This window comes from Muscardinus avellanarius (assembly GCF_963383645.1).
Source record: "Muscardinus avellanarius genome assembly, chromosome: 1".
Lineage (NCBI taxonomy): Eukaryota > Metazoa > Chordata > Mammalia > Rodentia > Gliridae > Muscardinus > Muscardinus avellanarius.
The window spans coordinates 76,631,401-76,643,969 of NC_137786.1; the positions used below are offsets into that span (position 1 = coordinate 76,631,401).

Consider the following 12,569-nt stretch of genomic DNA (forward strand, 5'->3'; position numbering starts at 1 on the left):
TGACAGAAATCAAAATTGCTGGACCTTCCAACACTGCATCAGTTTTGTTTCAGACATGTCAATAATTTAAAAAAGCAGTGGAAAAACTGTTTAAAAAACCTATATGAAATATTCGAAAAGGCTTTTAAATAAATCATTATTAAGAGCACCAAACCAAAACATTTTACTAAATAATGGTTCAATCTTTCCTCTGACTTTATGAATGTAGATTTGTTTTCATTCAAGACAAAGAATACTGAACAGGAATAGGTGTTGTGAATCAGGATAAAAAAGGCAATTCATTCTAGGTCAATATCCAAAACATATCTTGCAATTAATTTGAAAATCCTTCTGTGGTGCATATACATGTTAAGTAAAAGAATGGTTTATATCAAGATGTTATACATCTCTGTAGTTGTTTTAATACTATAAAACATGACACAATACTGAAGTTGCTACTTAAGAAAAACTTTGTATATAAGAGCTGTTAATATTAAAATAGGATATAATAAAATTATTCTCAATGTGTATATTTTCAAATTTGCCTGACAGTGTCCTTTTGAGAAATCTGACAATTTGTAGTTAGATAATATACATTTGAATTTCACTTTTATGATTGAAAAACTTACTTACATAATAACAAACAACAATATATAGTAGCTTTTACTGAAGTACTCCGCAATTTATATTTAAAGCTTTGCAATAAATGAAAACATCACAAGTTAAATTATACAGTGTATAATATATGCTATAGTTACATAAAGAATAAATAAAATTTAAAAAGCATAAATTCAGGATCATAACCATGGGATATTAGCTGTCATTCAAATGGTTAGTTTTTATTTTTGTATTGAGTTCTAATGTATTTTGAACCCAAGAAACTTTATCTTTAAATAAAATACTTTTCTTCCTAAGTCATGTAGGAAAGAAAATAAGAAATAGGGCAAGAACAATTCTTTTGATGCAAAAATGCCTTCTTGCTTCCCTATATACTCCTATGGCGTTTTTAGAGCAAGTATTACAAGATGACAGCTTTGGCAAATTATGAGTTTATTTCAGTGATTACAACTTGAAAGAAAAAAAATTAAACTAAGACTTTCCTTTTTTGGCTTGTTCATTCTCAGTTTTTTCTAACATACAATACTGGTATCAAAGCACTTCTTGAAATGCTATTAACCATTTTAGACAGCACAACATAAATTGGATTAACTTATGTAGCTAATCAAAATAGATTATCAGTAGAGGTACTAGGGTGAAGTCCTAGAATTTGTTACACGTAGGGCTAAACTTGCAAGGGATCTCATGGCAAAAGTAGATACTTTGTGACATATCCCAGCTTTTGAAATATAGTTTGAAGCCAATCGAAAAAGCCTTTCAGCACCAAAGGTATTGAAGTGCCCAGGAAGCACTTTCTCAACCAGACCTCTGTCTACCAATTCTATCAGACGTTCACAAGTCCCAACATAGTCACTTATCCTGCTGTAGGGAAGCCAGTCAATCAGTGATCCATCGTACACCACGTCTCCACTGAAGAGAATCTTTCGGTCTTTGTCGTGTAAGCAAATGCTGCCTCTGGAGTGACCTGGCATGTGCATAACAGTGAGCTGTCTGTCTCCAAGGTTGATCACATCCCCTACAAAGGAAAACAGGGTTTATAGGTAAATATGACACATACTTGACTTCAGTTGCTTAAAAAATAGGTGGTTTAAGAGAAATAGAAAAGGATGACACCCATTCTACTTTTATCCCAGAAGTGCTGTATTTCATGATTTAAAAACATTCTACTCCTGTCATTTGCTAGACCAGTGTTTGCCAAAGTGAGTAATGCAGAACAGTATGTCTGCATATCATGGTGATGCATACATTTTTTAAAAGGAAGATGCTTCTGTGATCAAATAATTTGGGGAGGTCTTACTTAAAATTAAGAACCTTTGTTTTCTGTAAAACTTCTTAGAGTTTGTAATAAACCAATGAATAATATAGATAAGGTTATACAGGGTAAAATTCCTCAAACTGATTTGATCATGAAACTTTACTTTTCTGAACTTTCAGGCATCATTCATAAATGCCATTGTAGACAATTGTATTAATTTTTTTCCTTTTTGTATATACTCTATGGGGATTAGGACTCAAGGAATTGGTAAAAGTGATCAAGCTTTGGCTAAAGCAATTAAAGTGATAAGCAATCCTTTTTTTCTAACCCAAGAAACTCATGTCTTCTGTCAGAATCCATTAAACAGAGATGGGTTAATTTGCTAACTTGTAAGTAGGGTAAAATTTCAGACTCATCACAGTTATTGACAGTGAGGGAAAACGCAGCTATAATGGGTGAAAAACTGCTGTTTCATTGAAGTTGTTAGTACTACCTTGAAGTAAAATCATAAAGTAAAAGTCACATTTTAATCTTTAATGCAAATATACCACATTTTAATCTCTAATGCAAATATAATGGTAGAAAAACCAAAGGAATACAGTTAAGAAGTCAATAGAAGAATTAAATGGTACAATAATCAGATTTTGTTAAAGATAAAAGGAAAACAAGTAACAATTTTTACAAAGAAGTGAGACATAAAAAATAAAATAGAAGACCTAGTTGTAACTGTATCGATAACCACATTAAATATGAATGGGATAAAAACTCTACTCATGGTCAGAAATCATCAGACTGGATCAAAAAGATATATGCAGTTAACAAAAAAAGAGTTATAGAAAGCCAGCCTCGCGGGGTGAAGATGGCTGTGGCTGTGGCTGCACTGGTGACTGTGGCCACCGATAAGGATAAGCTTTCCTCGGGGAAACCCTGGACACCAGATTTTGGTTTAATATTGGATTGGGATAACCTAAAGAGACACTTCCAGCTGCAACTTCCTATCTAAAATACAGGAGAGAGAGTCGATAACAGCAGACTTGGAAGCAAGATGATGAGGAGGCACCAGAAGGGATTGGAGAAAAAACCACTTCAGACGTGCATGCTAGGGACTCTTAATGGCATATCTTGTAAGAAAAATGACCCAGGCATGGTGGAGGGAGTCGAGAAGTGCTGGGCGGGGAGCCCAGCCACATCATGGGAACTCAGTGTGCCCAGCCGCCGCACTCCTATGCTGCACCAAGGGTCGCGGTGTGCCAGGAACAGCAGATCCTGCTCTTCGCAGTGGGGCTGTGGGCCTCCGCTCTTGGAAGGAAGATAAAATTCATTGCTGCTGAGTGCTCGATCTCACAACCCCTTCAAAATAAATAAATAAATAAAATATTGGAGAGGGGCCAAGATGGCGGCAGCGGCAGCCGGGACTCGGGAGATTCAGACGGACTCTATCCAATTCACCTGGAACTTTTGGAAGGAGAAATCCCCGTGAAGGGAGACGGCCCCTGCCGCACAGGCTTAGGAATTCTGGACATCATGTCATGTGGGGAGGGAGCTCAGTGGAGAACCAGGCAGAAGGCAGCCATGCCGTGGCGCCGATGGCATGGCGGTGCCAGTGGAGCAGAGGCACCTACAGAAAGGCAGAGCGGCAACACGGCAATGCCGGCACTGGTGCCTGCAGCAGAGGTGGAGGCTATTATTTTGGAGAGGCAGACATCTGATTCAACCCAACTTGATCTCCTGAAGAAATTGCCCCAAAGGTAGAATTTGGACGGGCAGGCAGATCCAACCCAGTCCACCTTGAGCTTTTGAGGAAATCTCCCCAAAAGTAGACTGGCTGCTTCTGCCACACATGCTCGAGAAGTCTGGACAACATGCTAAGTGGCAAAAGGGTTTGGGAGGTATTAGAGGGGGCCCCGGCATAGCCGGGATTGGCCTACATGCTGTGTGCTCTGGGAGTCATCAGACCTCATGGCCACCGCGCTCTTTGGCACAGAGCGAGAGAGGCCAGGGTGCACGTGGAACAGCAAAGCCTGCTTTTCGAGGTGAAGCTGTGGACCTCAGCCTTTGGAGGGAAGACAAAATTTATTGCCACTAGGTATTTAGGGTTCCAGCTTTTGCAAAAGACATGCTCTGCTTTCTCATATTAAAAAAAAAAAAAAATGGAAGAACTCTGGGCGTGGTGGCGCACGCTTATAATCCCAGCGCTTGGGAGGTGGAGACAGGAGGATCATGCTGGTTTGAGGCCAGACTCGCTGGCTTAAGAGACCCTGTTTCCAAATAAAAATAGATATTAAAAAAAAAAGAGTCAGGTCTCCAGGAGCGTAACCCGGAGGTAGAAGGGTTTCCAGGAACCCCAGTACCACCAGAAAGAAAGAAAGAAAGAAAGAAAGAAAGAAAGAAAGAAAGAAAGAAAGAAAGAAAGAAAGGAAGGAAGGAAGGAAGGAAGGAAGGAAGGAAGGAAGAAAGAATTTGGCTTTGAACCTGTGATCTTCCTCTTTTAGTCTCCTAAGTATTAGGATTACAAACATGTGCCACCATGCCTAGCACACTACTTAATTTCCACATGTACAAATTAGCTATAGTAAACTATCGAGACAATATATTACTGGGTAAAATGATAGGCATAAACAATGTGAGTATGGAAAATCCAAAAGTAGACACTGAAAATGTGGTCAATGGATTCTTGACAAGGTTGAAGCTAATTTAATCCCATATAATTCAATGGAGAAGGGAACAGTATTTCCTCTGAAGTGGACTGGGATACTTTGGATATCCATTTGCAAACAAATGAGACAATTTCTTGATCTTAATTTCATAATATTCACAAAAGTATCTCAATATAGGTCATCATATATCTAAATGTGAGAGCTCCAAAGAAATGCAGAAAAATAGTTTGATCTTAGGTGATAAACAGAGCTATCAGATATTGCACAACAAACATAAATTACAAGAAAAAATGACTAATTGAACATCATCTAAATTAAAAACATCCTGCTTAAAAAGACCCATGCTAGACAAGTGCTCTATCACTTTATACCCCCAGAACAAAACATATATTTAATAAACTGAATCAACAATATATAAAGAATTCTCTTGTAAGCTAATAATCAGAAAATGAAAGCTCAATTTTTTTGGTAGGTACTGAGGGTGGAACCCAGGGGCTTTCTGCCTCCAGGCTATACTCCGAGACCTATTTTATATTTTATTTGGAAATAGGGTCTCACTAAGTTGCTGAGGCTGGCTTCAAACCTGTGCGATCCTCCTGTCTTAGCCTCCCAAGCACTGGGATTATAAGCATGTGCCACCATGCCCAGCTAAAAGCTCTATTTTTAAAAAAGAGAAAACACTTTAATAGATGTTTTAGCAAAGAGGATCTATGATTAGCAAATAAGTACCCGAGAAGATGTTCAACATCATCAGTCATTAGGGAAATGTAAATTAAATTCCAAGGAAATACTACTATATACTTTCTAGAATGGCTAAAGGACTATCAAAATTGTTAACAAAGATATGGAGAAAATGCTACCATTTACTGTATGACTGGCAGGCAAGGCAAAAAAAGAAACTATTGCTAAGCTGATTTAATAATGTAGCTTTGGCCAGGCATGGTGGTACAGGTCTGTAATCCCACTATCTGAAAGGCTGAGACAAGAGGATCAGTTTTAAAGCCAGTGCACAGGAACTTATTGAGAGTATCGAAATAAACTTTTTTTTTTTTTTAAAGGGCTAGGGGTGTAGCTCAGAGGTAAAATGACCCTGGGTTCAATCCACCAATTTGGCAAAATACTGATACTAGCACTAATACCAATAATGAAACTGTTTTGGAGATCAATTATTTAATAAATACACTGAAAGGAGAGGTGTCAGGAAAATTTTATACTTAAAAGAAGCTATAGAAACTGAACATGATGGCGTACACCTGAAATTCCAGTACTTGGAAGTCTGAAACAAAGGGATTATAGGTTCGAGGCCAGCCTTAGCAACTTAGTGAGGCCCTTCACAACTTAGTGAGAACCTGTTTCAAAATAGAAAATAAAATGGGGCTAGGGGTGGAGCTCAGAGGTATAATGCCAGGACCACAGAAGAAAGACAAAAGAAAGACAAAAGAAAGGAAGAAAGAAAGAAAGAAAGAGAAAGCTATACAAACTTACTAATACAGGGATAGTCTTATTGGTCTTCAGTTACATACAGTTGATATTCAAAATATTTAATAACTGATAAGATTCCCACCCATCAAAACAGTTACCAACCATAAGCAACTGATAATGCTATTGTGTCTAAATATCATAAGCTGTGCCATTATGTTGTGGCTTGATGATTGGTTCCTATATGCTGATAAGGCTGAAATACAGAACTTCATGATGTCCTCTCTTACAAGAACCAGAGTTGCCTATGAAATGTATCCTGTTGCAGAAACACACATGCTTCTTCCAAGACTCACCCTGATATATTCAGATCCCAATCATACCACACATCTATTGGTTTCTCAAAAGTCTTTCCCATCTTGGAATACTCAATTTTTTTTTTAGAATTCAGTTTTTACTCAAAGAAATGTGTACATATTTGTAATAAAATATTCAAGACTTACGATGTAAGAAAATTTTCTTTGCCCCATCCTCTATTGCTAACTTGCTCTCAAAAGGTGACCGTATTTAAAGGACTTTAAGCTATTTCTTTTGTTACTTCTACCAGAAATACCTATCTTCAAATAATAATTATACTTCATTTCTTGATTTACCAGTTAGATGTACTCCACTGACTTCATGCATGTATTATTTCTTGGTTTTAAAATGTTACGTTACCTGTTAATTTCCATCAAGAAACAAGAGGGATTTTTAACTCTCTCTACTCTTCGGTCTCCACATACCATCATTATACATGTATACATTTCTCATTCGTTCACCACCCACCCAAAAGAATGGGGATTCAGCTGCTCTAATCCGGAGCCTGCCCGCCAAGCCTGGGTGCTGTCCTTGTCACAGTGTCACCTACCACCTCATCCTCAAGTTTCCTTTTGACTTTCCTCTGCTTTAGATTTCTTGCTTACTATATTCTATGCCTTTCTCTTTCTCATTTTCTCATTTTGACAGGGCTTATTCTAATGGCTTCCTAAGTAATAGTATATGAGGAAAAAAATACATATTTTGCAGTACTGAGAATGGAACCCAGGTGTTATACCTCTGAGCTATACCCCAGCCCTATTTTTTATTCTTTATTTTGAAACGGGGTCTCCCTGAATTGCAAAAGGCCTCACTGAGTAGCTGAGGTTGTCTGTCAATCGCGATCCTCCTGTCTCAGCCTCCCAATGCTGACAAGTGTGCAGCACCATGCCCGGCTCTTTATGCTTTTATATTTGATCACGTTAGAGGATTTTCTCACATTTTTTTCAGAACACTTACTGCCTGGTTAAGAGTGGGTGATGAAAACGTTGCTTAATTGATCAACCGAGCTTGACTACAGAGAGTGGACCAGAGATGGCTTAGGAATTCCTCTACATGGGTATCTTAAAGTCTTTCTGCTAGGGGCCCAATTTCCCTGATAAGATATATCTAATTTCCATGGGGGAGGGGGATAAAGTTCTCATATACTGGAATCTTGTAAGGAGCCACACACTTTCTCCTACTCCTCCTGTTCTCCATACTGAGTGCTGTAGGGCTCAGCATCCCTCAGTCAAGAAGCCTCCCTGTGGTGGAGGTGCATACACTCCTTGAGAAGGTTTACAGGTCTGCTTCTGGAAATGCTTACCACCATTACTTTAACATTCCTTTTGTTCCACGGACGTACTGGCTACTGCCGGTTCTCAGCCTTTCCAGGCTTCTTTGGCGCAGACTGAAATGGCTCGATTTTCCATTGCTGGCATAGTATAAATCTGCTCAGCCACTACATTTACTTTCTAGCATCCAAAATGGTTCCCTCAAACAATGTGGGTTTATACTTGAAACAACTGCCAACTCTTTATTTTGGCACTTGGGACTGAACCTAGGGGCATTCTATCGTTAAGCTACATCCTCAGCCCTATTTATTTTTTTTACTTTGGAACAGGGTCTAAGTTTTTAAGGCTGGCCTCAAACCTGCAATCCTCCTGTCTCAGCCTTCCAAGTACTGGGATTCTGGACAGGTGCCACTGCATATGGCCATAAATCATGGACTCTTAACAGTAATATTACAGAAGAGTTGGAAGGGAGCCAAATTAGATGTGTCTGTTCAATCTGCAACCTTTCTGGAAATCTGTATTTTTGACTGCTAAGTTCCTTAAACGACTTAAGCCCACCTGAAACTATTCCCCTGAGATAATGTCTTGGTGACTGTGGGCAAATTATTTAAACATGTATAATGATAATGGAAATGCCAGAACTGGAATCCCTTGGTTTTTGTGAATAGGCAAAATGACATGTGCCTATTTAGGAAGAATGTGCTATGTATAGATAAGGTCCATTGCTATCCTCTTGTAGAAAAATACCATTAATGAGTTTTTTCCATCAAATAGAACACACTGGATGATATGGCTATTCTCTCCTTGTCCCTCATTTAAAAGTCAGCTTTGGGGTTAGGAACACAGTACACAGATTTATGCTTCTCCATGAAAGGTGACCATCAATTCAGTAAATGAAATGTTATAAATTATTTCAGGTGCCTTGTGTTCTACGCAAAGTAACGAAGACCATGTGGTGATTGGGTACGTGCTGCGCATGTGTGGTGTGTGCAACTGCATATGAATTTTTAATATAAGCATTTTAATATCTCCTTCAAGGCATCTGGATGTTAATAAGTAAAAAGAACATATCATTCAGAATAGACAGGAAATTAATATTCCTGAGAAATGAGGAAATGAGATGCTACTTGAAAGGGTGAGGCATCCAGCTTCTAATGAAAAACAACTTTTGTTAACACAGTATGTCACCTTCAAAGTGTTTGGTAAATATTAAGCTTTTTTCCCCACACCTTTAAAGCACCACCCCAGTAGCTTGTATGCCCTTTGCAGCTCCCCAAATGCCAGGATTCTACCATCAACTGCAATTCTGGAAAACTGGATTCTAGTCCCACTTCCCTCTCAAAAGGTCTATGTGACCTCAGGCATGATATTCAGGCCCACATGGATCCTCTCTTCATCAATAAAGCAGTAATTCCTACCATTCTTTTACTTTTGATTTTCCATTCCTGGCACAGAATCAAAAGTATATAAATCAAAATAAATTTTTTCCTTTAAACAATTCAAATACTAATGTAAACATTTTTGTGGCCTGGATGTCAGTTAATTTAGTCTGCATACCCATCAACCTCTAAAAGTATTAATTTTATTTAAAAATGTTAATTAAATATGTTTAATTAGCGCCGGGCATGGTGGCACACGCTTGTAATCTCCGCGCTTGGGAGGCGGAGACAGACAGGAGGATGGCACAGGTTAGAAGCCAGCCGCGCTGGCTTATGAGACCCTGTTAAAAATATAAACAACAAAAAAAATTTAATTAAAGTGTTTTTTTTAATCTCAAAGTGTCAGATGATGTAAGGATCTTCTAAACAGTTTTTTAAATCTTTAGATTTAAAACTTTAATGAGAAGACTTGGTGGGAGTGAGGCACAGAAACTTACATTTTTTAATATCATAAATGATCAAGATCTCCTCTGTGAGATAAACTGATTTTTGTACATTATTTCAAACCATATTATTTAGTCTCCGCGAGCTTCATTGTACTGCAGCAACGTGATGTCTCTCCCTTATATTGTTTTAATAAGAGCCAACAAGGCAATTAAAATGATTTAGACAGAATGGAAAACGGGGCTTTCACACTCTACTCAGAATGATCATAAGATGTGTCTCAGGCAGGATTTATGTATGTTTTGCGTGCTTTGATCTATTGTGCCAAGTAGTTCAAATCTTAGCTTTTGTCACCATCTTGCTCAGAGCACTGTAGGCAAAGGCTTTTAACTGTGGGTCAGTAGCCTCTCTTCAAATACATTGTGAGAATAAAATCAAAAGTATTCTAAAAAGAAGATAGAAGTTAAAATGCCAAACACTGCTGCTTTGGGTAATTAGGGCACTTATCCTTCTATAAGGAAAACACAGTGCTGGGGCCCTACTCTACCTTGTTTTATTCCATGAATTTCTCTCTAAACCCCATCCTGTCTTTCAGAGTCAAAGAAGACCAAGGATGTCTGTGTATCAGTCCACATACTGCATCAATCTTGCTCAAGCTTCGCTTTCAAAGACACTAAATATCTAACATAAAAGAGACGTATTCTGTCTTTATGTTCACTATTAAGATATTTCTCTTGTGAGGCGATACCAAGAAACAGATCTGAAAAATAACGGTGAATGAGCGGATGGGAGCCAGTGCTCAGATGGCTTCCTAAGCCTACAGGTGGGAATTGTTCCTACCCGGTGGTGGTGGTGGTGCCTGAGCGATGAAGTCAGCAGTTCTCGAAAGCACAGAGCAAGGCATGCAGTGTTCATGAGGCCGCATTCCTTAAAAGTCTACTCCCTACAGAAGCGCCTGGAAATGTCAGACAGGTGCTGCGGAATGGACTGGGAAATCCCTGGTCGCAAGTCTCCGTAGTGTTACCGTTGTGTTACTACGGCATCAGAAGAAACTGGCTAGGGGGTGGCGCCGTCTTTCAATGGATTCCTCTGCATCACTACACTGGTCTCTAGGCAGGGGAGGCTGCGATGGCCTCGGCTCTGGTCGAGTGGGCTTTCACTGAGGGAAGAATGGGCCAGAAGTAGTGTTTCTGCGCTGTACCTAGACAATCCCACCGTGGTCTGCAACATGCAATCCCCCTCCCTGAACGCGTGCGCGCCCGCGGGGCCCATTACCATCCTGCAGGATGAGGGTGGGCTGCACCGCTTGCACTCGGAACTGCCTGGCCCTCCAGCCCGGGCTGGGCGCCCGCACCACCTCGCTGTCGGAGAGCCAGGTCACGGTCTCAAAGTTATCCCCGCGAGCCAGGGCCTCGGCCTCGGCGTGGTGCACGGCCACCTGGTCGAACTGGTAGAGACCGCCGGAGTGGTCGAAGTGCACGTGGGTGGCCACGGCCAGCAGCGGCCGGCGCGTCTCGTCCTCTTTGGCCCCGCAGTCCTGCAAGAGGCCGGAGGAGTACAAATACTCCGGGAGGCTGCGCAGCCCCAAGCCGGTATCGATCACCACGTCTTGCTCGGAGCCGCGCACCAGCCAGATGTTGGCGCGGTTGCCCGACTCGTAGAAGCGTTCTTGAATCCAGAAGATGCCATCGCCCAGAGACTTGTGGGCGTACCACTCGAGCGCCGACATGCTGGGCAGGGGTGCGGCCGGGCGCGCGTGCCTCCTACCGGCGGTGCGGCGGGCTGCGCTGCGGCGGGGCGCGCCGGGCCCGCAGCCCCGGGGGCGGCGCGGGGCGGGGCGGGTGGGAGGAGGAAGGACACGCAGACGGGCCGACAGACGGCGTCCGCCCGCGCCTCCCGCCGAGTCCGCAGAGCGCCGAGGCGGAGCGCTCGCAGTCTCTGCAGCCGCAGCCCCGGGATGCGTCACCGCAGGGTCGGCGCAGCAGGCCCGGCTCCCCACCGCAGGGGGCTGACTGCAGAGGCCGCCCCCGCCCAGCGCCCGCGCTTTGGCGCACTCCCAGCCGGCGCACGAAGAGTCCGACCGAGCCGATTGGTCGATGACTACGGCGCCTGCCAAGGGCTAAAAAGCCGGCGTAGGGGGCGGGGCCTGTGGATGGGCGGGGCCTGGCGGACGGACGGAGCTTCTGAGTGGGCGGGGCCTTGGGTGGGCGGGGCTGCGTCCAGGAGGCCGCCCGGCCGCGTGGAGCCAGGCGCGCGCTGCTCCTGCGGGAACCTGCGCCGGCCGCTCGCACCCCTTCCTTGCCGGCGGGCACTGGGTGCACGGTCCCGCTCAAGCCTCCAGACCCAGTGAGCAGGTAGCCGAGGAAGCCATCGGGCACCTGGGAGGGGCTGGAGAGGGTAGAGGGGAGCTAAAGAGACGCCCCAGAAGGGGGTTGGGAGACCAGGGACAAATTCATTAAAGCGCCTCCTCTGGAGGGAGGCGTTGGTGGAGAGCTTCACCTCCCTCTCTCCCGCTCCTTTCAACTGTCTTTTGAAGTCGTCGTCTCCAGATCTTAACATACTCTCCACTTCTTGGGATTGTTCGCGGTGAGTTGGGAGGGATTTATGCTGATGCTGAGAGTAGGAGACTTAGCAAGCGTGCCCATTTGTTCAGGCTGTGGTCATTGCCGCAGATGGCAGCTAAGGGCAGACTGTTCGGTATCAGTTTTCTTAACTCTTGGCATGTGGAGAGGTGAGTTGTTAATATGCTTTGTATTTTCAAGAGAAGGAAATTCAGTATTCCCGTCCATTTTGGAGAGATTCTTTATCCTCTCTTGGAAGAAAGTAAGGAAAGTTATTAGAAAAGCTCGACCAAGCCGGGTGTGGTGGCGCATGCTTGTAATCCCAGTACTTGGGAGGCTGAGACTGGAGGATCCCTGGTTCTAAGTCAGCATCGGCATTTTAGCCAGGCTCTCAGCAATCCAGTGAGACTGTTTCCAAATAGAAATAAAATTGGGATGGGGGTGTAGCTTATACATAGAATTCCCCTGGGTTCAATCCCCAGCAGCACCAAAAAATAAAAAAAAAGAAAAGAAAGAAAAGAAAAGCTCAATTAAGAAGAGGTGGGGCACCTTGTAGGGGCAGGAAAAGTGGATGATGACTGGGTGTGGCCTCTCCAGCCACACAAATCATCCCTAGTTTAACATTAGGC

At 42.6% G+C, this 12,569-nt stretch overlaps 1 protein-coding gene across 1 annotated transcript; it reads right to left on the reverse strand.

Moving 5' to 3' along the window:
- Positions 1–1,226: 1,226 nt before the first annotated feature.
- Positions 1,227–11,108, reverse strand: MBLAC2 (metallo-beta-lactamase domain containing 2; the record flags this gene model as incomplete). The annotated part of the gene is made up of 2 exons (XM_080719775.1): positions 1,227–1,612; positions 10,655–11,108. 2 exons carry the CDS (start codon positions 11,106–11,108, stop codon positions 1,227–1,229), a joined length of 840 nt encoding a protein of 279 aa, XP_080575901.1.
- Positions 11,109–12,569: the final 1,461 nt, after the last annotated feature.